Source organism: Pan troglodytes, chromosome 12 (assembly GCF_028858775.2).
Source record: "Pan troglodytes isolate AG18354 chromosome 12, NHGRI_mPanTro3-v2.0_pri, whole genome shotgun sequence".
NCBI lineage: Eukaryota > Metazoa > Chordata > Mammalia > Primates > Hominidae > Pan > Pan troglodytes.
This window is the reverse complement of record NC_072410.2, coordinates 68,010,217-68,037,371: the sequence shown is the minus strand read 5'-3', so window position 1 is coordinate 68,037,371 and position 27,155 is coordinate 68,010,217. Positions and strand designations below refer to the sequence as shown.

The 27,155-nt window shown below is 43.6% G+C and overlaps 1 protein-coding gene across 8 annotated transcripts in view; it reads left to right on the top strand.

Moving 5' to 3' along the window:
• Positions 1–27,155, top strand: part of SPTBN1 (spectrin beta, non-erythrocytic 1) — a 207,130-nt gene that overhangs the window by 150,378 nt on the left and 29,597 nt on the right. For all 8 annotated transcript variants that reach the window (XM_001154155.5, XM_054677845.1, XM_054677846.1 and 5 more), the window contains 14 exons: positions 3,245–3,336; positions 4,646–4,726; positions 5,117–5,232; positions 8,444–8,556; positions 9,363–9,550; positions 10,552–10,669; positions 11,883–12,041; positions 13,010–13,312; positions 15,159–15,312; positions 15,995–16,865; positions 16,954–17,091; positions 17,917–18,673; positions 19,630–19,832; positions 24,754–24,844. In XM_001154155.5, the coding sequence (XP_001154155.2) occupies positions 3,245–3,336; positions 4,646–4,726; positions 5,117–5,232; positions 8,444–8,556; positions 9,363–9,550; positions 10,552–10,669; positions 11,883–12,041; positions 13,010–13,312; positions 15,159–15,312; positions 15,995–16,865; positions 16,954–17,091; positions 17,917–18,673; positions 19,630–19,832; positions 24,754–24,844 (3,384 nt within the window). The remainder of the gene's footprint in view (positions 1–3,244; positions 3,337–4,645; positions 4,727–5,116; positions 5,233–8,443; positions 8,557–9,362; positions 9,551–10,551; positions 10,670–11,882; positions 12,042–13,009; positions 13,313–15,158; positions 15,313–15,994; positions 16,866–16,953; positions 17,092–17,916; positions 18,674–19,629; positions 19,833–24,753; positions 24,845–27,155) is intronic.

Genomic DNA, 27,155 nt, shown 5'->3' with positions numbered 1-27,155 from the left:
CTCAAGGTCATTTTGTCCACTTCTTTCACTTTATGAAGAAATCGGGGACCCACAGAAATTTGAAACCTTGCCTCTGATGACACAGCCAGCCAGGGCTATAGTGGGTGCCTCTGACCCCTTAAGAGAGAGCACTCAGCCTTTTGGGACTGTGCACCACCACAAGCCTGATTATTGGTTCTTTCTCCAGGCGCATGCTTCGTACTCATGCGTTCCAATTAAAATTGGAAAGGCAGGAACAACTTTGTACCATAGTGTCAGGTTTCTCTGCGAACAAATATTCTAACAGTCCTGTCTCCTCAGTGACTGTGTTCTCTTGCCATTCATTCCTGTTCTGCCCCTTTAATAAAGATCTGTTTGATTTTTCTGGGTAAACAAAAACCTCACACAAAAAGGAAAAACGAAAAATCAAATTATAACTTGCTTTGTTTTCTTATTGAAACTCTGAAATCAGCCTGTGAACAATCCCTTTTCCTTCTCACTTGCCCTACGACTGGGCTTCAGGTAGTGTCGTGATTATATATGTGGGAAGAAGGGGTAGGGGACTAGAATGAGTTACAGGAAGAAATAGCTTCCTGCCTGGCTGGTTCCCAAGCTGGCTGATCATCTGATGCCTTTGGGAAACCCTTTTAATAATTCAGGTTCCCAGGGCCCAGCCCTAGTAATTCTGATTAAGTAGGTCTGAAGAGAGAACCACTGTTGAAGATGGTACAACATCATTAAAGGAGTTAATTACAGCAATCAAGGACATTTTTCCCCAGTTAGAACTCTTACATTTCTGTTATTTAGTTCCTGAATGATTTGAAAATGGAGTAGCCATTGAATCCACTAATTACTGCTCTTGTGTCTTATGGCAACAGAGGTGAAATTATTAGCAGTACACTCCTCTAGCTTCACCCCAGTTTTATGGAGTAAAATGTTGTATTTCTGTTACCTTTGGCCTGCAATAATCGGAGCGTGGAAGGCCATCCTGACTGTGGGCTATCTTGACAGCGGGTCAGCACCCAGGTCAGGGAGCTGGCACACACAGCCCTTTTCAGGATTCTCAGCGTGAATTGCTTTGAGTCATTGACTAATTCGCTTCCTGCCAGTTTGCATATTCCTATAATTCAACTTATAAATGCTAATGTGTATTTTCTCCCTTTCTGTTGAGGTGAGAGGCATAGGCTGCTGATGTTACCGCGTGGCCTGCAGTGTTGTTGTCTGACATGACTCAGCCTTCTCCAGCAGCTTTATTAAAACATTACCTATTCTACAAAAGTAATATGATTATGAATCAGCCAAGGCCCAGCTGTAGATATCCAGCATATCTATAAGGATACTCCACATATCCTTGTAGATACATAGGGTCAAGCTTCCCTGTGTATGTACAATGGTCTCTCCTTCCCCCAGCTCCTGAATATACGGTTTTACAAGTTCCCAGTGTGTGTGTATGTGTGTGTGTGCGTGCGTGTGCTCTCATTGCTACCAGGATATGGCCTACCCTATATGTGCATAGAGGTGTCCATTAAATACTGATGATGACACAGATTTTATGATGCTGCCCCTTTAAAAGAGAGTGTAAGGGCCAGGTGCGGTGGCTCGTGCCTGTAATCCCAGCACTTTGGGAGGCCAAGGTGGGTGGATCACTTCAGATCAGGAGTTCGGGACCAACCTGGCCAACATGACGATACCCTGCCTCTACTAAAAATACAAAAATTAGCCAGGTGTGGTGGCAGGCACCTATGATCCCAGTTACTTGAGAAGCTGAGGCAGGAGAATCGCTTGAATATGGGAGGCGGAGATTGCAGTGAGCCGAGATCACACCACCGCACTCCAGCCTGGGTGACAGAGACTGTCTCAAAAAAAAAAAGTTGAAGATGGTGAGAAACTGGAGTGGAAGTCTCTAAGTTTGCCTAGTTTAAATAGGGAGCTGTCTTCATTTCAGAAGGGTAGGCTTTGTTTCCATATGGGCAAATCTGGAAACAGATACCCTTCACACAGAAGTATAAGAAAGCCAATGGGTTAATGTGTGTAAAGTTGCAGCCTGACTTTCCTGGTGAGCCTGTCTCTCACTCCTTGAGTGAGGGTTGTTCTTCCACATTCTCTTTCTGCACTTGAGCTAATGATCCTAATATTAGAGACTGGGGTTTATACAGACTCAGGCTTCACCTTCTTAACACAATTAAAAATAGAGAATTTTTTTTAATGTAGTTGTTTCAATTCCCAGGTGTTTTTCCTAGTTGAAAGTTTCTAACTTTTTAATCCTGTATTTATATATTTTGTCTTCATTTTCTCTCTTTTTCAAAAAGAATTCTGGGAAGTGTTTGTAGATTGAATGGAGTGAAGGTAGTGGGGAGCATGACAGAGCAGCGAAGCTTAAAATGGCTACAGCTGGAGGCAATGGATGGACTCCTGGCCAGCACCATCCACTCCTGACTCCATTCCACATTTTACTCTACAAGAGGAAACTTTCATATAATAGACAAAAGTGTATTTGGAGCATTTGTCTAAAATTACGTAGCTGGCAGTTGGCGCCTAATCTAAAAACTAACATTCACGGACCCTTATTACAAGCTCTGCACTTTATTATATCATTTAAGTGCATAACAGTGCTGTGAGATTAGCCACTGTCATTATTTCCATTCCTCAGATGGGGAAGCTGGGGAACCTGCCCAAGGGTACATGGTAGGTGATGGAGCCTGGATTCACATCCAGGCAGTCTGACTTTGGTGCCAGCCGACCAGGCTTTGTGTATAATGTTGCAGATATGCTGCCTCTGAGCGGCTTATGAAGGCACACCATGGAAGCACAGCGTTTAAGCCCACACTTGCTCTAATAGTTTGGAAATGGTGCACACAGTGCCCTCATCAATGAAGGTTGCACCTGGTGTGAAAAATGTTTACTTACAAAAAAACCGAACTCAGTATTTTTCTGGGGGTCTGGTGAGATTCCAGATGCACTGTATGAACCCCTGTGCTAGATTCTCACTGGAAAGATGGGTTGTCTCAGGGGTAAAAATGACCTCTGATAGGTGCTGGGAAGTCCCGTCAGCCTTCTGTCTGTGTGACATAGAAAATGTAGTTTTCGTTGTGTTTCTGAAGTGAGCCCAGACTTCAGGAAGCAGTTTTCATTGACAGGGTAGATCGTCTGCAGGGCAAGGCTTTGATCTACAGTTTATTCTTTATGTATATGCAGACCTGTTCTTCAGTGGTTCTTTTAGGCAGCTGACCCATCTATTTGTCTAATATTTCTTTGTAAATCTTAGATCCAGGATATCAGTGTGGAAACTGAAGACAACAAAGAGAAGAAATCTGCCAAGGATGCATTGCTGTTGTGGTGCCAGATGAAGACAGCTGGGTGAGTGTGAATGAAGAGGGTATTGGGGCTGCTTCTTCCAGGACTGAATTCCACTGCAGTCATCACTTAGAAGGTGTTGACAGGTATCTTTTCCACTGCTTCCATTGGGAAGTCTTGTTAACTCGCAAGCAGTTGATATGACTTTTCAATTAGCTCTCAGAATGAAAGGAGCTCTAATTTATATTTTAGACCTGTCATGTCTTCATAATCAGTTTCCTTCTCTTTATTAAGGAAGCTCCAGAGAGCATTATATTTTGAATTTGAAAACCCTGGAAGCATGCTTAGGAATCATATCCATGATATTTTAAGAATACAGTTGTAGGTTTTCTTCACCCTTTAATTTCTGTTTTGGGGAGCTTTCTTTGCACAGTAAACAATAGCATAACCTTTTAATATTATCTGTGTCAGTTTCCCTTTTATTTTTTCATTGAAATTTCAGTGAAGTTGTTTTTAGAGAACCACATCTTTTTTGTTGCTTACTGTTGTTAGGACTCAACTGATGCTAAGCCTTCGAGTTCTTAGCAAATTGGTTTAAGGTCATAGGTACTTACTGAGACCCAATTTTAGGTTAATTAGATTTACTGTCAGAACTACTTTAGGTGTAGATGTAACTCTAATGAACATTAATTCAGAATATGAAAATCAGAACTCCATCCATTCTGAGAGCTAGCTGAAAAGTCATCATGTCTATAAAGAGCTTATGGCCTAATAAAAGGGTCAAGTCAGGTATGAACCTTTAATCAGCTACTGATATAAAGTTATTAATAGTCAATATGGTATAGAATAGCTGATTCATTATGGGTAAGTTTCACACATAAATTTTTCAGGGAGGTACTACTTTTACAAACTTCATCCAATTAAGTGGCGTATGGAAGAAAGAAAGCTGAGTGTCACATGAACAGATAGTCCCACCACTTCTTGTCCCAAAGTAACGTGTGACAAGGGACTGCAGGTCCTGGTGTCTTTGTAGGTAGAGTAGAAAGCCAGTGGAAGCAGAGGCCTCAGAGGTGTCTAGGTTGTCGTCACTTTTTCCTAAGTAAGAATAGTGTTTTAAATCTACGACACAGTTCACATCTTTTGTGAGACTGAATTACCAAGCAAGAAAAGCCACATGGATGCATGTTTTATTTTTATTTTATGGCAGGCTCGAGTTGACGGGTTATTTGTTCTGACTTGATTGTCCTTAGTGATATTCACTGCTTTAGGTTTTACAATGCTTACAGACTTTTTATTAACAAAGCACTTGGCAAAAGTGTAAACCTCCATGTGGTAATTGTGTTGCTTTTCCCTTCTGCTTTGTCCTTGGCAGGTACCCCAATGTCAACATTCACAATTTCACCACTAGCTGGAGGGACGGCATGGCCTTCAATGCACTGATACACAAACACCGGTAAGTCCATACAAATCATCCTAGCAATCGTGGGGTAAAAGATTGCTGTCCTTCCATAGCAGGTTTGGGTGACTTTTCCATATCCGTTGGCTTAACTGTTGCACCATGGTGGAAATTTCTGCATTCCATGTGAGGAAAATATGGGAGAATATATAAATTCTTCCAAACAAAATAAACAGGTTCACCCTTAATCTTTTTTTTTCTTAATTAACTTTGAAGTGTTTATTCAAAAATCAGGTTTCATTGTTTGATGATTCCATAATAGTATATTTTAGAGTTTTACTCCACTAATTGGTGATTTTAACCTTTTTGGAGTAACAGTCATGTTTCATTGGTCATATTTCTTTTCAAGCCATGATTTTTGTTGTGTCCCACTGTTGTTCTGCACAGGCCTGACCTGATAGATTTTGACAAACTAAAGAAATCTAACGCACACTACAACCTGCAGAATGCATTTAATCTGGCAGAACAGCACCTCGGCCTCACTAAACTGTTGGACCCCGAAGGTAGGGACTCAAGGGATTACAGGTGGGATTTTTAGCATCTGTACCATCCAGGTGTTAATGTAAAATCTGTTTTGTGTCAGTCTGTTTCATTTGGGAATTATCAAAGGAAGAGCTTAATTTTGGTTATGGGAATTTTTTGAGGATTTGTGGAAAGGATGACACTCAAAAAGGCCTTGAAAGATGAATACGATTTAAACAGAGTCTGAAGGAGAGCGTGTGCGGGCAGAGCTACTAGCATGAGCAAAGGTGCAGAACCAGGAAAGAAGAAGGTATGCTTGAGGGCTAACAATTCAATGGGAATGGTGCTTAGGGTAATAGTAGGGAATACCACTATTCCCTGCTGTTAGTGGATGGGATCCCCATAGGGGCAACAGGCAACAGGGAGTCATTGAAGGTTCTTAGCAGCTGTGCTCGAAGTAGAAAAGTACAAAACCTGTCATAGGCTCTTAATGAATACTTGTTGGCTGACATTTATCTGAAGGTGGCAAGCAGGTTGGATGGGGATGGGTGGAGATTGCAGGCAGGGGCCTTGTTAGGAGGCTGTGCTTCGCTTATGAGCAAGTAAGAGTTTAAATGAGGAAGGCACCTTTGGGAAAGGGGAGTGTAGGGGTGGAAGGAGCAGCAGTCATAGTCCTTTCTTACAGCTGCATCCCATTCTCTGCACGGAACTAATACCTCTTTGTGAGTCCCTGTGTAACTTGGAGCTGACCTGTTTGGAGCAGTTCCCCAGGTTGTAGTTCCCTTGCTTAACAAAATCCTAATTCTGGGTTTCATTTCAACATGAGCTCTCATAGGAACTTTTTCTAATTTTGAGAAGCATTTAAAATATCTGGATTTGTTTGAAGTGCTGGAGATATATAGATCCTGTCAGCTGTGAACAAATATTAGAGAGGAAAAAAACTGTGTGTATGTGAGTGAAAGTTTAAAGTTCTTTTAAATATAGAACAGGAAGTTTAACTCCCCAAAGGCAGATCAAGGTCATGAGGCTGCCAGGCAGGCTTCTTGCTATTTTCCAATGCATCAGATTCACTGATATGTTGGCTACAGGAAGCTGAGATAAAATTATCTTTGTACTAACCCATTAAATGGTTTCTCAATATAAACAGAAAACTAAAATTCCTTGGGCTTCGATAAATCTTCATGCTTAACCCCTATCTTACTATGGGAAGGAATTTTTCCTTAGCCCTAGTTCTTTGTGCTTTGATAAGAACCTTTTTTTCCCTATCGCAGTGACAACATTTTTTAATAACTTGCTCATTAGTTAATCTTTCAATCACCGCCCAGTATGAAAAGGGGGATTGATGTTCCCCAGATCACAAGACAAGGAGCTAAAAATGGCAGCTGATTTCACTTTTATCCTGTGGGTTTGATCTTGATTATTAGTTGTCCAGGGCTCCAAAGAACATCAGTTAAAATCTACTTGTAGACAAGTTAAATAAAAAGTTTTACCTTCTCACTTCTTTGAGTTTTGTTGACATTTTGTGTTGATTAAATTGGATACCTACACTGGCATTTTTTTCTGGCTGTCCTCCAGTTCACTCTCCTTTGTGCACACTTTGACGGGCTGAGCAGACACAGGAGCCCTGGGGTAAGGAACAGTAGCTGTGATTCTGGCCCTCACCACCACTGGCTGCCTTAGTGACCCTGGGCAGGGAGCATGCCAGCAGTGTGTCCTGATGTTATCTTGTTTAAATTAAGAGAAACAATTTTGCTCCATACAAGGCTGTCAGGGGCGGCGATAGGAATGGGGGGGTGTATGTATGAATGTATATTGAAAAAGAGCCTGATAATATCTGTTAAGAGCTATCCTTTGTGTTCTCTTCACAACCTATCCCAAGTTGAGTGCTTACTCAATATTGCCGAACTTCAAAGACTTGCCATTTTAAGTTGTTTGTTCCTTCTCTCAGTACCTATTTATTGACCACCTGCTTTGCACAGGACAGCACAGCGGGAATGTGGTAGGTGGAGTGGCATAGGGGCTTGCCCGGACAGGCTTCTGCCCTTGGGGACTGAATTTTGTAAGGCAAACAAAACATGCATAAAAAATCATAACCTGGCAAAAAGTGGACTCTGTGTCCATACAAAGCCCCAAGGGAATAGAGGAGGGAGACAATAATGTCAGCTGTGGGGATCGTAAATGGTTGTATTGGGTGGTAACTTTTGAAATGGACCTTGATGGATAGTAAGAAAGTTATGGGGTCATGAAGGCCATTTCAGACAAAGGGAAGTCATAAGTTAAGGAAGGCGTATTGGAAATTATGTGTGTATAGGGAATGGTGAATGGTCAAGTTTGATTCAGAGATACAGTGCTAGGTACAGTGGCTCTCATCTGCAATTTCACCTACTTAGGAGGCTGAGGTGAGAGGATTGCTTGAGCCCAGGAGTTTGAGGCTGCAGTGAGCTATAATCATGTCACGGCGTTCTAGCCTGGGTGACAGAGTGAGACCCTGTCTCAAAAAATTGAATAAGGAATACAGTGTCTGAGAGGTAGTAGGCTATAGAATTTAGAAATGTCTAGAACAATGCTTGACACTTAAAAGAAGCCTGGTGAATATTTGACAAATTGATGGAAAAAAGGGAAGGAAAGTTACAGCCAGATTCTAGAGGACTGAAGCGCTTATAGTTTATTCTTCAGACTGAGTAAATTTTGAGCTAGGAGAAACTGTGTTCACAGCTGTGCTTCTGAAAGATCAGTCTGGGTGCACTATGTGAAGGAAATCGAGTAGTAGGGAAAGCTGGTGGAGGGAGCCATTGTTTCAGGGCTGGTTATGTGACAGGATGGGTCTGAAACATGAGTGACAATAAGGATTCCATAAATAAGGGTCATCCCAACTTAGACTCAGTGACTAGCTGCTGGATACTGGTAACAAGGAGATAAAGATATCCAAAGACTGATTGACAGGGGGCAGTGCTGGTCCTGTAGGCAGCAATGAGGACTCAAGCAGAGCTAACCCAGTATGGTAGTAGGGCAAGGAGAGGAACTATGTGTCTGTGGAAGGCGTTTCATGAATATTCACATAATGGGGAATTAGTGAGATGGTTTCACCCTCATTATCCTTGTAATTAATGCACGGATGGCAGAACGCTCAAGTACAAACATGAAGACGCTGAACTGTTCCATGTTGACCAGCAGTCGTTGCATTTGTTCCTGCTACCTGGGTGGGGCACAGTAGCATGCAACACACTGAACAGAGTCTTCTCTGGGTTACAGACATCAGCGTGGACCATCCTGATGAGAAGTCCATAATCACTTACGTGGTGACTTATTACCACTACTTCTCTAAGATGAAGGCCTTAGCTGTTGAAGGAAAACGAATTGGAAAGGTGAGCTGGTGCCAATTTTGTGAGTTGTGAGACATAATTAAGGTTAATTGAGCCCTCATTCTCCCATGCACTCATAAAGTTTGCCAATAGCAATTTGTAGTGGACTCTCCGGATGGTAGGGAAATCGGCGGAAGCCTCTTCATCCTGAAGGGTAATAAGAGGTGGGAGAGATGGCCACCATATTTAGGAAAGGATCTGGGGGCTATCTCAAACCCAGCAACATCTTTCTCCTCAACTGCTCCAGGAAATTGGGTATTGGAAATCTGATCGAGTTGCCTAATGTCATGGGTGTGACATCCTACTTACCACAGTTGAAAAGGCCCCAGCATCGTGCTTTTTACTTCTCATTTGGCTGATGTTCACCTGCCATGTTTTCAAAACACCTCAGACCAGATGACATTGTCCTCTCAATGCAGTGAAGTCAAAAATTAATGGGCATTTATGGGACAGGATCAAGCTAAATTGAGCCCTTTTTGTTTCTCTAGGGATTTCAGATGTTAGGCTACAGAAATCATTCAGAATCTCTTTGCTTGGGGGTTGGAAAGTTACAGAACCAATTACAGTTAAGCTGTCATTGCTCACAAATAATAATCACAGTCTGGGCCCCTCTTAGCAGATGGTTCCTTGAGTTAAAATGCTTGTGCCCAGGTACAGCTGAACTGTTTCAAAGCTGGTCAACTGTTTCAGAGCTGGCCAAACTGTTTCAAAGCCGGTCGTTTTGTGTGCGTGCACTTGTATAGGGTTACAATCGTATTTAACTTATGGAGTGACATGATCTTTTCAATTTTTCTATCCCTTGTTTACAGGTGCTTGACAATGCTATTGAAACAGAAAAAATGATTGAAAAGTATGAATCACTTGCCTCTGACCTTCTGGAATGGATTGAACAAACCATCATCATTCTGAACAATCGCAAATTTGCCAATTCGCTGGTCGGGGTTCAACAGCAGCTTCAGGCATTCAACACTTACCGCACTGTGGAGAAACCACCCAAGTAAGATGCATATTGTAGTGTGATCATTAATATGGAAAGACACATCACTGTAGCCAACAGACCCCTATGTTCTGATTTCTGTAATCTCATCTCTTAACTGAATGCCACTCAGTAGTGTGTCCTACTCCTTTTCATCTGATTCTGTTTTGCTGAGATTTATGATAGATCATGCTCTCTCTGAGCCCTTCCCAATATAAATGTGCCACTGACATACAGGATATATGAGAATTCCAAGAAATGGTACAAGTCCCCAACCCCTTATCCAAAACCATTGTACCTAGTGTGTTTCAGGATTCCATAATTTTTGGATTTTAAAAAAACAGCACAGCTCATATGTTGTATATTATAAGACCCCAGATGGGACTAAGGCAATAGCCCATAAGCCCAGTAAGTATCTGTAGCAAAATGTGTAAATATTCACATTGCATTAGATAAAGAAAGATAATAGATAATTTCATAACAGTTCAGAACAGGTTTTGCAACCCAAAAAAAGTTTGATTTTTTTCATATCTTTTTTAAGTTCATAATTGTTGAATAAGGATTGTAGACCTTATCTATTGCTTACCATAGTTCCAAAGTCATTTTTTCTTTTCTGAAAACTCAGTTGCATATATCTTGGTAAGGTCTCTAAAACCCATTGAAAATTATATTAGGTAGACATTTGAAATAATCCGTGTTGAATGCATTCAGCTACACTGAATGAATGAAGTAAGTCCATTGTCCAGGATTTGGGGTTTAAACCTTGATTTAAGTGAATACAAAAGAGTATTGCATGCCTTTGACACCCTCAAATATAAATGTCAGCAACAACAAACAACCACAAAGAAATTCCACGGTTTGGTATGTTTCAAGGTTTGTAATAGCCAATAAGCAACCTACTAATGTCTCTTTGACATGCATTTCATGTAAGTCAGACCAGAGTTAAATGGTTTTTAAAATGCATGACAGTGTGAAATTTTTTTTTTCTCCAGTACCAAATGAATGTTTTCCCCTGTGTTTAGATTTACTGAGAAGGGGAACTTGGAAGTGCTGCTCTTCACCATTCAGAGCAAGATGAGGGCCAACAACCAGAAGGTCTACATGCCCCGGGAGGGGAAGCTCATCTCTGACATCAACAAGGTAAAGTGGATCTGGACTCTGCATGGGCCCTGACCTCCTGGAGGCTTCAGGTTCTATCACTAGGTCTCGACTGCTAAGAGGACAAGAGACTGGAAGGGGCTGTCCCCACCTGCCGAATTGACAATTGGCAGCTGGTGCTCAGGTGTGGCAAAGGACCAAGCAAACAATGGTACCGGGTTGGGCTGCTGGAGGCTTCAGGGGGCAATGTTAGATTTTATCAAACCAGCTTTGGCGTAGGCTATACACCTTGCTACTCAGATACATATCACTTTACTTCTCATCTGAGGCAATTGTTTCAAACATCTTTAAATTACAGAAAGGAGAAATTGAAACCTTATTTCATGTGTTTGGAATCATAGTAGTTGTGGGGCTTAGGATGTTGGCTTCTTGCATTAGAGATGCTGTCAAATAAGCAATTTTAATCATCATGCCTATTATGCCTGCAGTTATAGAAATTCACAGCAGGCATTATTTCCAACTAGAAAGAAATTTGAAAAATTCTAGAACTTTGGTCACTTGTACAGAACTACATTCCTTTATGCTGCTCATTAATATTTTTTTTTTTTAATGGAGACAGGGTCTCACTATATAGCCCAGGCTAGTCTTGAACTCCTGGCCTCAAACAATCCTCCCACCTCGGCTTTCAAAGTGCTGGAATTATAGGCGTGAGCCACTGCATCTGGCCCCACTTAGATTCCTTCGAGTGGAATGTTTGATTTTTTTTTTAGGTGAAGAAATACATTTCATAGGAATGAATTTAATATGGACAGTAGGTCAGGATTTTGAAAGAAATTTCAGATGTGTAAATTTTTTAAAAGTGGCCCAGGGTGGAATGAATGAGAAATTCATATGAATTCTTAGAAAAATCATTTATCTTTTTTATATGATCAAAGCTATTTAAGATAATTTATTTCCTCTTAAAGTAAGAGATTTATAATTTACTTATATTACTTCATAGCTACAGTTTTGTTTTCCGAGTACAACACAGAATCTTTAGATATAGATGACGGAAGAGCATTCCCATGAGGATACACTGAGAGAAAAACCCGTTTTTTTCCTCAAGGCTTGAGAGTCAGTGAGAGTGGGAATGGGATTTCCCATTCAAGCTGTCAGGTCCTTTTGAGAAATATTAGCTGTTGACTGTAACCACGGAAGTTTCCTTGAACACTGCAGGAAACTGTGTTTGTGTGTGTGTGTGTTTTCATTTTTGTAGGCCTGGGAAAGACTGGAAAAAGCGGAACACGAAAGAGAACTGGCTTTGCGGAATGAGCTTATAAGACAGGAGAAACTGGAACAGCTCGCCCGCAGATTTGATCGCAAGGCAGCTATGAGGGAGACTTGGCTGAGCGAAAACCAGCGTCTGGTGTCTCAGGTTCTGCTCTTGACATTATTAAAAAGACTGTTGCTAGGGTAATCTAGAAACACAGACCATCCCCAGGGGCATAGGGCCAGAGGACAGCTGCTTATTGACATTCATTATTCTGGAGGAACGTCAGGTCACCTTGGCCCCTTCCCATTAAGAGGATGTTTATAATTTATAATATACATTTATATTTATCTAACTTTTCATAGATTTGGAAGCAGCTCAAGCAGAGTTTTAGAGCCATTGAGTGTGTGTGAACTGTTCACATTTATAAGTTTTAACAGTTTCTCTCTTTTCTTTAATCTTTGACCAACTAATCCTACGAGGCAGTTAGACTGGTTGTGAAATAAACAAAAATGGCTTGCTTTTCCACCTGGCTTGACATAAGCTATCACCTGCTCTAGCTTTTCAGTAAGGTACTAGATATGAACTGGGCCCTTCTGCAAAATGAGCAGTTACTAGTTTGCTTTGAGGAGGGCATCTAAGCTCAAGGCAGAGACCAGTGGGGTGGGGGACTCAGGAGTCAGATTTGGCTTTAAGACCACCAGGGATTAATGTGTGCTCAAGATTTCATGTCTGTTCTTTTTCCTTTTTTTGGGGGGGTGGCGCGGGAAATAGGTTTTTTGGTTTTGTTTTTGTTTTGTTTTGTTTTTGAGGCAGAGTTTCACTCTTGTCATTCAGGCTGGAGTGCAGTGGCGCAATCTCGGCTCACTGCAACCTCTGCTTCCCAGGTTCAAGCGATTTTCCTGCCTTAGCCTACCAAGTAGCTGGCATTACAGGCACGTGCCACCACGCCCGGCTAATTTTTGTATTTTTAGTAGAGACAGGGTTTCACAATGTTGGCCAGGCTAGTCTCGAACTCCTGACCTCAAGTGATCTGCCCGCCTCGGCCTCCCAAAGTGCTGGGATTACAAGCATGAGCTACTGTGCCCGGGTGGATTTTTTATTTTCCTTCTTTTCATTCCGTTTCTCTGTAGGACAACTTTGGGTTTGACCTTCCTGCAGTTGAGGCCGCCACAAAAAAGCACGAGGCCATTGAGACAGACATTGCCGCATACGAGGAGCGTGTGCAGGCCGTGGTAGCCGTGGCCAGGGAGCTCGAGGCCGAGAATTACCACGACATCAAGCGCATCACAGCGAGGAAGGACAATGTCATCCGGCTCTGGGAATACCTACTGGAACTGCTCAGGGCCCGGAGACAGCGGCTCGAGATGAACCTGGGGCTGCAGAAGATATTCCAGGAAATGCTCTACATTATGGACTGGATGGATGAAATGAAGGTAAAACCTGACCGAAAGGAAGGAGGACAGAGCTGATCCAACCAGGGCTCTCTTTTCTGTGACTCATTCACTAAACCCCTACGTACAGCTGTGTGCCTTGTCTAACTGCCCACCTGTACAGCTAGAGGAGCCACATCACCCATGGGAAGATTGCTAGCTCAGGAATTAAATGAGACGTGAAGTGTGAAAAAGTTGTAGAGACCAGTTCAGTAGCCAGAGCTCTGTTTCTGTGACTTAGATATATTCCAGTGTAGGGAATCAATCACATTGTGGTTTTCTTTATTTTTAAGTTTTCAGGGTTAAACTAACTTACCGTTTCATTGATCTGTGAGTGAGTGGTACTACTTTGGGCAGGGGTCCCGGAGAGGTGGTATGGGGAGAAGGGAGGAGTGGTAGGTGCCATGGACAGAGGAGAGGTCAGGAACCAGGCAGCCAGAGTTCTGATTGTGAGTGCCTGAGTTGCCTAATCCTCTTTGAGCCCTCTTTCTTGGTCTTTAAATGGAGATTGTACTTACTATCTACCTCATCCAATTATTGCAAGGATGGAATGCGGTAGTATGTGCACAGATCATGGGATGGGCTGGATGGCAGTGGCTGGTCATGCCATTTATTGACTGCTCTTAGCATAGAGTTCCAACCTTTCCCCCTTCCCAGGAAGAGACCTGCTATCATGCCATGGCCCTGTACCTGTTCATGTCCTCCAATGCAGGCCATGGAATGCTCAGCCATGCCAAGCAGTTCTCCAGCTGGGAGGCCTTTAGCCTTGTAGACAGAAGAAAATAGGACAGTTTTCAGACAGTCCCATGAAGCTTCCTTTGTCTCAGCACACTGTGTTCCCAAGCTTGACCTTATGCAAGAGATTCCCTTCCCAGGATATAAGCTGTCATCTGTTGCCTACCTCTTGGACTGTTCCTGGCAGAGGGGCAAAGTCATCTGATACCATCAGTTTTCCCTCCTATTGTTCCAGATTTACAGTGTTCTTAGGTCTGGTCTCTCTTGACCTCTCAAAATAGAAATGTTCGTAAAATGTAGCAGAGAGGGACTTTTCATTTTATAAATCATGATGCACATTGTAACTCAGTTGGTCCAGAGACTTCCTCAGAAGTAAGAGTGAAGTAGAAATCTCATCTGGCGAGGATGTAGAATGAGGCCCCCAAATTTCGCTGGTTGATGGAAGAAACAAGAAAATATCAGTGGGTTCAAACTTAAACTCTAGAAGTTGCTTGGGGTCTACTAAGCAAGACAGCCACCTGACCCTGCTCTCCTTATTGGTTTAAAGATGTGGCTTGTAAGCTTTTCAAGTAGATTGTTTTCCCATTGATTGTGTAAGTACAGTAGAGGCATACCAATAAGCTCTTAACAGAGGAAAAACATTCACTTACAGGCTCAGCAACTTCTAAAAGATTTCTTTCAACTTTGAAGTGACCAAGTCTATCACCTTTACTTATTTATTTTTGAGTAGTTGTTGCAGCGGTTTCTTCTTGAAGCTCCAGTTTATATTTTGGAATCTTTCATACAGCACCCCCGCCCATGCTCCCCACCCCCCCACCCCTGCTGGCCCTCACCATCTTTTTCTTCTATTCTGCACTTTTTAGTGTAGATTTGACTTACTTATTCCAAGTTTGGTGATCCTTAGTTTGTGATAGCTCTCCTGACTCAGGCCTTCAGGTTTGATTTGTTTTGTTCTGGTTTGTTGGCCATCATCTTCCCCTGAAGGTGTGGGGTCCATGGCAGACTAGAGGGAAGGCACAGCTTCATTGCTGGCTCTCTGCTTGTCCAAAGATGATGTGATGCTGAAGTCAAGGCTATAGTCACAGATGTCCTTTTGGTTGCTTCTTGTGCACAGGTGCTAGTATTGTCTCAAGACTATGGCAAACACTTACTTGGTGTGGAAGACCTGTTACAGAAGCACACCCTGGTTGAAGCAGACATTGGCATCCAGGCAGAGCGGGTGAGAGGTGTCAATGCCTCCGCCCAGAAGTTCGCAACAGACGGGGAAGGTAAGGATGGCCCATTCCAAGCATTACCTCCGGGTCACCAGAGATTCATATTTATAGAAACACAGTGGGGCTTTTGAAGTTACTGTGCCACTATACATTCCTGGTGGGTTTGTCATGGGAACATGAAATACGGTGGAGTGGCCTTCTGAACACTAACTCCATCTTGTTTTTCTGGAATTGATACATCCTTTCCTTAAATACGCAAATGCTGCCTTTGCTTTGAGTGGCTTGGTGTTTGGCAGTGAGACTTTGTCATACCTCAGTCTCTCTGGCCATGCACCGACACCCTGGTGTGGCTGTTCCAGCAGCTCCTGGCTTTCACAGCTGGTTGCATATACCTCTCTTTGGAGGATGTTTAGAATGATTTGGTTATGCTTCGTGTATTTCTAGAAACAATTATATGCAGCTGCCTTTTTCATATGATTCAAGTGCTTTCTTGCAGGAGGATGATCACTTTGTCTGCGGTTTGGCCAAAAAAAAATAATGTTTATCATTGCCCTCACTCCTGTTCTAGTCAAGTTATTAGAAGGTGCTCCATTGCCTTATCGCATGGCCCTGCATTTACATTTAGCAGTGAGCTGGTAATCATAAGAATAGGGGGTGTAGCTTACTGCCTGCCAGTGAGCCTGCACCCATGCTGAGCTCCCTCACACAGCTACATTCCTTCCTTGATGTTAAACAGGTTACAAGCCCTGTGACCCCCAGGTGATCCGAGACCGCGTGGCCCACATGGAGTTCTGTTATCAAGAGCTTTGCCAGCTGGCGGCTGAGCGCAGGGCCCGTCTGGAAGAGTCCCGCCGCCTCTGGAAGTTCTTCTGGGAGATGGCAGAAGAGGAAGGCTGGATACGGGAGAAGGAGAAGATCCTGTCCTCGGACGATTACGGGAAAGACCTGACCAGCGTCATGCGCCTGCTCAGCAAGCACCGGGCGTTCGAGGACGAGATGAGCGGCCGCAGTGGCCACTTTGAGCAGGCCATCAAGGAAGGCGAAGACATGATCGCGGAGGAGCACTTCGGGTCGGAGAAGATCCGTGAGAGGATCATCTACATCCGGGAGCAGTGGGCCAACCTAGAGCAGCTCTCGGCCATTCGGAAGAAGCGCCTGGAGGAGGCCTCCCTGCTGCACCAGTTCCAGGCAGATGCTGATGACATTGATGCCTGGATGCTGGACATCCTCAAGATTGTCTCCAGCAGCGACGTGGGCCACGATGAGTATTCCACACAGTCTCTGGTCAAGAAACACAAGGACGTGGCGGAAGAGATCGCCAATTACAGGCCCACCCTTGACACGCTGCACGAACAAGCCAGCGCCCTCCCCCAGGAGCATGCCGAGTCTCCAGACGTGAGGGGCAGGCTGTCGGGCATCGAGGAGCGGTATAAGGAGGTGGCAGAGCTGACGCGGCTGCGGAAGCAGGCACTCCAGGACACTCTGGCCCTGTACAAGATGTTCAGCGAGGCTGATGCCTGTGAGCTCTGGATCGACGAGAAGGAGCAGTGGCTCAACAACATGCAGATCCCAGAGAAGCTGGAGGATCTGGAGGTCATCCAGCACAGGTGAGCGGGGCGCTGGTCAGCCACTGGCCTGTTCCTTGTGACCACCAGTGGCCCAGGAGGTGACCACCCTGTCAAATTGCCATTTCAGATTTGAGAGCCTAGAACCAGAAATGAACAACCAGGCTTCCCGGGTTGCAGTGGTGAACCAGATTGCACGCCAGCTGATGCACAGCGGCCACCCAAGTGAGAAGGAAATCAAAGCCCAGCAGGACAAACTCAACACAAGGTGAGCACGTGGCCAGCAATGTGCCAGCCTCCCGCGCGTGGGGCTGGGGAGGGTGAGGTCACTCATCGAGCTTTGCTGTTGGGAATTTCCCACATGGGGTCATCGACATTGCAACACTGATGTCATGGCATTGGCACCTGCCTTTTGACATGTCCTTGTTTTGTAAGAAGTGTCTCTCAGGGCAACATCATTGGTTGCAGGAGGATTATCTGAGTCAGCCCAGCATCTGCCCCTCGCCACACCAAAGTTAGGGCCTTGGTGTGACCTGTGTCCAGTGTAGAAGGTATTAAGATGACACCTGTGCTATCCATTTTATAGTAACTTCAGGAACAGGACTCTAGCATGTTTAACACTTAATTTGCCAATGAAAGTCCTGATTGTCAGGGCAGACCTTTGTTCCAGTCTTATCTTTCTGTTGAGTAAACATGTTTGAGTAGGTTATGGCAACTGGCCCCAGTTTTGAAGGTTACCATCAGTCTTAGATTTGGAAAACGTTCATTAGGTAGAGTTCAGAGATGTGTAAAATGTGTCACAGACATGAATTAATTGACTCTGGGAATGGATATGTTGTAATTGCTCACATTGGAGCTCTGTAACACATTCCTCTTCGTGACAGGCTTTTTCCAGATTACATTGCATCCCTGAGCTATTTCCATTATATTTAGTGTTCACAGTTTGAGTGAGATGATTTTCCAAAAAAGCATGTAGTCAAAGCACAGATGGAGAAAACAGATAAGCAGCATTAACCCATCACTGTTCCTTTTGCAATCCAGCCACGGTCAGTCTTCCCTTTTTCACACTCGCTGTCTGCCCCTGCACTCACAGGTGGAGCCAGTTCAGAGAACTGGTTGACAGGAAGAAGGATGCCCTCCTGTCTGCCCTGAGCATCCAGAACTACCACCTCGAGTGCAACGAAACCAAATCCTGGATTCGGGAAAAGACCAAGGTCATCGAGTCCACCCAGGACCTGGGCAATGACCTGGCTGGCGTCATGGCCCTGCAGCGCAAGCTGACCGGCATGGAGCGGGACTTGGTGGCCATTGAGGCAAAGCTGAGTGACCTGCAGAAGGAGGCGGAGAAGCTGGAGTCCGAGCACCCCGACCAGGCCCAGGCCATCCTGTCTCGGCTGGCCGAGATCAGCGACGTGTGGGAGGAGATGAAGACCACCCTGAAAAACCGAGAGGCCTCCCTGGGAGAGGCCAGCAAGCTGCAGCAGTTCCTACGGGACTTGGACGACTTCCAGTCCTGGCTCTCTAGGACCCAGACAGCGATCGCCTCGGAGGACATGCCAAACACCCTGACCGAGGCTGAGAAGCTGCTCACGCAGCACGAGAACATCAAGAACGAGATCGACAACTACGAGGAGGACTACCAGAAGATGAGGGACATGGGCGAGATGGTCACCCAGGGGCAGACCGATGCCCAGTACATGTTTCTGCGGCAGCGGCTGCAGGCCCTGGACACTGGATGGAACGAGCTCCACAAGATGTGGGAGAACAGACAAAATCTCCTATCCCAGTCACATGCCTACCAGCAGTTCCTCAGAGACACGAAGCAAGCCGAAGCCTTTCTTAACAACCAGGTAAGGTTTGTTCCTGCCTTTGCTTCCTTTCCGTGAAAGCAGCCCTGGCTGCCTTTTGAAATGTTTTGGCTGGGGCAGCTGGTTTAAACCACACCTGTATGGAATTATATGGATAATTTAGAGACTGATTTTTTTTCCCCCTTACTCTTAAGGCATTGAAATCCATCACATTGTAGGGGACAGGAATTGAAAGTTGCCATAAGAGCTGCTTTGCCTTACAAAGTACTGTTTGATTTCAGCTGCCATTGAGGATCTCTTATGTGTTCATAGTATGTCTTCATAATTGAGGTATTGATCCAATTTAAAAGATACAGTGAGGGCCAGGCATGATGACTCACTCCTGTAATCCCAGCTCTTGGGGAGGCTGGGACAGGAGAATCACTTGAGCCCAGCAGGTCAAGGGTGAAGTTAGCCGTGATCGTGCCACTGCACTCCAGCCTGGGTGGCAGGGTGAGACCCTGTCTCTTAAAAAAAAAAAAAAAAAAAAAGTACGGTGAGGATTTTTTTTTTTCTTGAGACCAGTCTGTCTTCTTGCTCTAGAAGGGTCAGGGACTTCACCTGAGGACACAAAGTAGAGATTAGAGAAATAAAAATAGCTGAGGATAGTCACCAACTTCAGGGCTGTTACTGTCTCAAAGAGAGAGTATGAAGGGTACATTGCTGTTGCCTTGATAGGCACGTGAGAGGACCCTTGAGGCTGATACACAAAGCTTTGGTTCCTTTCCTCACTCTCTTTGGAAAAAAAAATTTAGAGCATTTAACCCCTGAGGGAAATTCGGTCAGTTACAGTGTCCCACTGGGTTTTTTTCCTCCTAACTTTTAATTTGATGTGATTTAATTATTTCATGTAAGTGTAATGAAGAAAGTGTTGTGAACTATGTTGCACGGAAATGTAGAACACAGGAAAATGAGATCCTTCATTGATCTGCTATGATTTGTTCCTCTTTTTAAATAAGGAGTATGTTCTGGCTCACACTGAAATGCCTACCACCTTGGAAGGAGCTGAAGCAGCAATTAAAAAGCAAGAGGACTTCATGACCACCATGGACGCCAATGAGGAGAAGATCAATGCTGTGGTGGAGACTGGCCGGAGGCTGGTGAGCGATGGGAACATCAACTCAGATCGCATCCAGGAGAAGGTGGACTCTATTGATGACAGGTACAGTTTTCTGAGGTTCTTAAGGGAGCCTTGCACCTTGGGGCTCTCAAACTTCTGAATCATTGGCCAGAAGCCCTTGGGAGTTTAGGTATAAATTTCCCAGTGGGCAGAATATGGGTGCCCAGCAGAAGTTCATCTACCCATACAGAAAATTAGTGAGCTGTGCATGACTGCCTGAGAATGTGGGTCTGGTGAGACATGTACAAGTGTCCACAAAAGGAAAGAAAGCCTGAGAAGCCAAGCTAATTCTTAACCAAGGACCTGTAAGAGCCGTAGTGCTGCATCGCGATCAGGTGTAAGCCATGCCCTTTGAGGATTAACACACGCTTGTGTCACCTGATAGGACCCCTGGCGCCAGGTATTCCCAGCCAAGCCCATGTTCCCCTTCATCCATGAGAAAGAAGCCTGTCAGGAGAGTGGGAAGGGAGGGTGAAGCTTGCTTGTTCTGAGTACCTGGCAAAGCTACAAAGGAACATTACCTGGACTTTTCTAGAAAATTGGCTTGGATAGTGCTGTAATAGGATCTTTTTCATGATGGAGAGGTAAATAAGAGCAAAGGTTATTTTCCTCTTCTGCCAGGGCATCTCCAGGATTGGATACACTTTCTTCATTTTTTGTTTAAAATTATTTTTTTATTTACGTGTGTGTGTGTCTGTCTGTCTGAAAGATTTCCTCCCCGGCTGGAGGCCAGTGGACTCTGTTTGACCCTAACTCTTTGACTCACTCCTTACTCTTGCCTTGCCCCGGTTACTTAAGTTGGAGGTTGGGGCAGATCAGGGGTTGGATGCACTAGCACGGGCCAGTCTGGGCCAGCCACTGGATCAATCACTAGCCCCTGTTCCAGTTTGGGTTGAATTTAAGGGCTTGCTGTGAGACTGATGTAATCAAAAAACAAGCCCTTCCTTTCTGCCACTCTTCTGGCCTTCATGTGTGTTGGAAAGGAAAAATATTCCTTTGCTTACCACATCTGAGAGGGTTTCCTGGGACCCCTGGTCAGGTTGACTTTAAAATAAGACGGGTGGAGAGGGGATTACTCTGTTTCCAATAAAGATTGAGCTCCTGTCTTTACCACTTCCAATCTTTTTTTCTGAGCTGATTCCCAGGCTGAACTATATGTTCTAGGGTGGTATTGTGGAATAGAGAATAACTTATATTAATTATAATTTTGTATCTGTTGCTTTTAAAACAGCTGCAAAAAAGAAAAATAAATCCACCAAACCCTCCTTAAATGAGCATGAGAAACAGCAATTGGGCAAAGCATTCTTAACCTAGGGAAAAAGAATTTCCTTTTTTTGTAATATTAACTCTGAGTATTTTGTAAATAAGATATCCTGTGTACTTCCATGTTAGATGCACACAGCTGATTTCCTGCAGGCGGGCTTGGCTGTTAGGGATGTGTGCATTCAGGCAGGCATGCAGCTGCCTTGCTGCTTCCTCGGTTTCTTTTTATGTCCCCAGTGCTGCAACTGCACAAAGCTGTTGGAAGCAGATGATGCTGTCTAGATTCCTGGATATGATAAAACGTTTCAGCAGCAGCAGCCCTCAGTTGTGGCTTAACCTTCATTTTGCCCTTGACCAAGAGCCTGGGCTACTGGTGTTCCAGAGCTTCCTTAGGATTCCTCAGTTTTAAAAATGAAACGTAAAGATAACCCTGTACTATCAATAAGCATAATAAAGATGGAAGGAGGGAGCTTTCCGATGACCTGCCATCAGGAGAACTACATTTTCTTATTTTTCTCCATTGATGTTAACTGAATTCTGATTTCACTTTAATATCCCCAGAGGCCCACAGAATTGAAACTGACCCTAGAGGGTACTTGTCTGTTATGAAAACACACACATCTGTGAGTTCCAGGTGTTGTAGGAGCACAAACTGAGTAAACATCTAAACCTTAAGATATAATCCCCCCTCCTCGAAACATCCTGACACTGTGGTGAAGCGATTCTCCTAGAATGTAAAGTCATTATAATGTGCTTACGTTCAGGAAGTTTCCTGAGTTGTTGAAAGAGTACCAGAACAAAGACACTGACTCTAACAGATGTGGGTGGGGCATGAGTGGCCTTCAAAGTGCCTGTGAGTGGGAAGAGACTGTCCTCAGCCTGCCCCAGGGGATGTGAACAGGGAGGGAGGGAGCTCCTGACCAAGAGGGAAATTCCAGCCACAGCACAGTTCATGGGGAGCAAGGAACAGTATCCAGCTTCATAAAGCAAGACCCTGTCTCACACCGGAAAACAGGCTCAGAAGTTACCCAGCTGTTTCACTCAGGCACCTGGGGTTCTTGACTATTCACAGAAACCAGAACACCCGCATCTGCTTCATGTGATGAGGGAGCTTTTTTGAGTCTTATTACAGGGAGAGAAAGTGAGAGATGGAAAAGCACTCTTAAGACTGTGGAAACTACTGCCTAGTTTTAAAAGGTCCTTCTCAGGCCCTTCCCTGTAATTGAATCCGTGATCCAACATGGAGAGAATTTCCTGAGTTTCACTTCCCACGAATGATGTCCATTGCACTAGTAAACCATTAAGCCACACTCACTTCTTTTAAGTGTCTTCTGAGTCAGCGGCAGTCCCAGATGCCTGTGTGGCTGTGTTTCACACCACACAAAGGCCGTTGTCACACCTGTGCATAGATCGGTGTCATTTGGACATGTGACTCTAAATCCTTGCCTCCTCCTTCCCATCTTGATGGTCCCACTATAGGAGAAAGGCTGCCTGGGCCGGTAACTGCCGGGCATGCATGAGAGTTGATTATATAAGAAATACATTCAGGATTCTGTATGGTCATATTTCTCCCTTAATGAATCTTTCCAGTGTTTGAAGTTGCTTTCATTTCTGTTATTTCCGTGAGAGGCGAGGATGTGTGTCCTGTTGTTAATTTCCAGTATCTGGGATTCTTCCCTGCCACTGTAGGACTTCAATGAGATGCCATGCCAAAGGGAATGGAATCCTTTATCCCTTTGACTACTGGCAGGACTCCTGCATTTGTCACTAACTCCAACTCATATCTCCTTTCTAAAGATTTGCATTCTTGAACTCCCCTAGAAATAGAACTGGAATTTGAGGGAAGGGAATTTCCTTTTGACATTCCTAACCCATCCACATTCTTAGATGACTAATTCTTTTTAGCCCAAATTCACTAACAATCTTTTATTTTTTTAAATTTAATTTTGGTGTCTGATGATAGATAGCAATGACATAAAATGTCTCTGGCCTTTATTATTTTTTGTTGTTATAAAAGCAGTAAATGTCTGACATTTTCAAGGGGAAAACTACTGCCCTTAATCCCATCTGTAGCATATGCCATTTAAGTGTTTGCTTTCTAACCCATGCCTTGGAGTTTTATATCATTTAATATGTATAAACTATTTTCATTTAGCATTATAGTATAATTATTTTTCTACGTTTGCATTTTGCCTATGTGGGATAAGCATATTAAGATCCCTTTTCCTGATGCTATGGAACTCCTTTCAACTTAAAAAAATTAAAAAGGCATTATTTGTCTCTAACATATGCCTAATGATATTTTTATTTACAATAATTGTATGTAATACTGTAATTTACTTAATATAAATTATATATGATGTTATAACATGTAAATATGTATAATTTCTACTGTTCTGTAGCCACTGGTACCTGCAGGAGCTATAGGGGCAGAGGGCTTTTCCCTTTGATTCTCCAGGCGGACAATGGCTATGACACTGCATTGTCAGCAGCCACTGAGGGCCCGTGTGGTGCATGCATCTCTACTCTAAGATCTTTCTTTCTCCTGGGGAAGTTTCTTCAGACACCAGTCAGCAGCACGTGTTCACCAAGCTGCTCTTACTCAGCGTGGTGGAGAATCCAAGGCTGTGTGTTCTTCCTCATCCCTGCCTCAGGGTTTGGTGGATAGAGGAGAGACCTTGTGCAGGCACAGGCAGTGAGAAATTGCTCTAAGAATCAGAATGAAAACCCAGCTCTCCTCAGTTGCACTCTGCCTTTATCCATCTTAATACCCTGAATATAGACTGGCTTTCTTGTTTAGGCAACTCAGGAGTATCAAGGAAGTGTATGTGTGGCAGTGCTTTTGAATCCTCAGTGGGTCCTCCCCTATTGGAAATGAAGCTCTCCGCTATTGTAGTGGAGCCACTGGAAGGCAATCCTTTGCTAGGCATTCACGCTGCTATTTCTCAGTTTCCAGTCTCTAAGCCACTGGATGCATGAAGGAAGTTTGCCAAAGAGTGCTGGCACCTTCACAGCAGATGGGGAAGGAGCCAAGTAGGGAGCGAGCACCCCCTTTACCTTAGCATTTACCAAATTCAGCAGCTCTTTCCAGTTCTTACAAGTTATTTATTTAAGGTTTTGTGTTTTAACTTCTTTGAGCTTTAGTTACCCTTATCAATTGATTAAAAGTGGGATTGAGTTAGTATATAGTCTTACAGGTCTAAAAATTTTCATTCCTTTTTGTTGTATTTTTGGTGAGTTTTTTTCAAGATGAGAAACTGTTTATCAGGAAACATTTGTTTAAAGCCAGTTACATGATTATATATATTTTCTTAGCCTTGTATGTGTCACCCAGTTATGAGCTTCTTGAAAATAAGTTTCCACTTCTCCCCCGGTGCCTAAAATAAGTACTTGTACAAAGCGTGTGCTCATATTTTTTTCTTAACACCAGATTAGGAAGCAACAAATTTGTATAGATCATTTGACAGTATGTTCGGCCTGTTGTGTGGTTTGGGCAGATTTTTGGGTCTCTCTGGGACCATGGCTTACTCCTTTGGAGGATGCTAAAATCTGTTTATCTTGTCTCCTTCACATTATTGAGAACTGCAAGCAAACTCTTTTTAGCATAGTTAGGAATTCAGGAAATAAATTGATTTGTATTCTGTATTTCAAGATTCTCTACTTCCTTTTTTAAAAATTATTTTTGTTACCATTCTAATAGACATAGGAAGAATCGTGAGACAGCCAGTGAACTTTTGATGAGGTTGAAGGACAACAGGGATCTACAGAAATTCCTGCAAGATTGTCAAGAGGTATGTTACTCTTTAATCCCTCTATTCCTGTGTTCCAGTAATAGCAATTTCCAACCAGCATTTAGCACAAGAGCCTTTTGAATTATAAAATTAATGAAACCAGAAATCCATAGCACCCATTTGACTCACAGGCAGGGATACGTGGCACTTCATCTGTTCTCCAGCCTACACAGTACAGCTTAATTAGATCATTATAATCTAGACTGTTATATTAATAGTATAGTACTGCACTGTTCATTACAGTAGACACCAGCCACAATGTCTTTATGGTTGGTTGGCTATTTCATTTTAAATTAACTATAATTACATAAAACTAAGAGCGTAGTTCTTCCATCACTAGCTGTATTTTAAGTGCTCAGTAGCCAACTTTGACTAGTGGCTACCATGTTGGACAACACAGATATAGAACATTTCTGTCGTCAAAGGAAGTTGATTGGATATTGATGTCCTAGAATATTGTGCAACCTAGAAGTATTTAGTGTCATGCTTTCACTCTTTAAAGCAATGTACATTTCAATGATATGGAAGGAAAGAGCTAAAGGGAACTGAAACTGGCTACCAAGTAAGAAGCAGAGATTTTCAAAATACAAATTAGTTTCTTATTCGCTTAAGACCTTCATCTATCCATCTTTCAGGCTATTCCCATGTGTATCTAACATGCAAAGAGCAGTAATGCTGATTCCAAGCACCAAGTTTTAATGTGGCATTAATCTGATGATCATTGTACTATTTCATGCTCTTCTGATACATGCACAAACTTTGAAAACTAAAGTTGGCCAGAAAAAAGTAGTTTCTCTGCACGCTAGTTGGAGAATAGCATCTAGCTGATTTCACGTGTGAGTTCGTGAGCACACCATATTTCTCTGTCTGCCGGAGAACAACAGACTCAGCCCTCTCTGGTTTATTAAAATAAAAATCCTCAGGCAAAAATGGGGTGAGGAATATCCACAAAAAGCTGCAGGAACCTTGATGGGGCTAAGAGTATGGGGGTAGAATCAGGTCATACGCTGAGAATACAACTTCAATCATCACAGACACCCTGCATGCAAATGTGTGACTGTGCATTAAAAGAAATACGGCTCCAGTGACAGCTGCGTTAGATCACGTATGACAGAAGCAATCCTTTGCATCCGTTAAACTGCTGTCTTACTGCGAATCTTGTAATATGCTCTTGCAGCAAAACCTTAAGAAGGAAAGCCCCTAAACTATGAAGCTTAGGGTCTGTCAGCTTTAAGCACCACATTGATGAATCTAGGTCTCTGGGGGATTTGCCCGGAGCCAGACAGGCTGAAGACAGGAGTGCCTCTTCTAAGTGACACGCAAGCATTAGTAACCCATTTGAATAGGATACTCACTTACAGAGGCATTCATGTCCCAAGACAGGGCATAGAAGAGAGTAATGGGATCTAAAGTTAGCTATGTGGAGTTGCCTAGTGTGCTGCGGTAATACCAGTTGCCATTTTTCATTGGAGGGAGTAAAAGGGATGAAGAGGTGTTTGTAGCTTGGGCTGTGCCTTCCAGAGATTGGTAGTCCCTGTTTCACCTTGAGAAACCATCTGTGACTCCCTGTAACCTCAGCCCATATTCCTGGGGGTAGGGGGTTCAATGGGATCCCACACTCCTGCTTTTAAAGGGCAAGTTAGTAAGATGAAATTCATTTACCTAACCATGGTAAAGCTCAGTTTAAATCTAAGAAAAAGAAGACCAGGGAGTGAGCAATGAGTGGCCAGGGGAACCCTTGAGAGAAACCTATTTGTATTTGAAATTTCCAGTCTCTTATTTTCCACTGACATATGTAGATTTCGTAAGTAGACATGTATGGGAAAAGTAAGTAGATAAAGTTACAGTTCTTCCCGATAGAATCACAGGAAATGGTCAGTCTTAATAGGTCTTTAGATCTTTGTTTCCACTTGCTCTAAATGAGCATCCCTGGTTATGAGGAGTTCTCTCCTCCACACACACCTTGGCTGAGTTCCAGTGATTATGAGGCATGCCCAGGGGCTCTGTCTTCTGTGACTTCTCCTCAAAGGACACAGGAAAGTTTGGGTGGGGCTTTTTATGTCCAGGAGATGATTTGCAGATCTCTGTGTGACTGCTCTGCGAACTCATCCTGGTTTATCCTGTCTTCCCTTGTCCTGCCTGTCTCTCCTTGAGCCACATTAGAAGTTAGTACAGCCATAGTGTCTGTGGGAGGTGTCGGGTGTCCCACACCAGCATGTATAGTCTCTGCATGGTTGGTGGAATTTAGGTCAAGCTTGGGGGCTCTAAAACACTTGGTATAGTACTATAATCAAAAGGGTGATACAGTCAT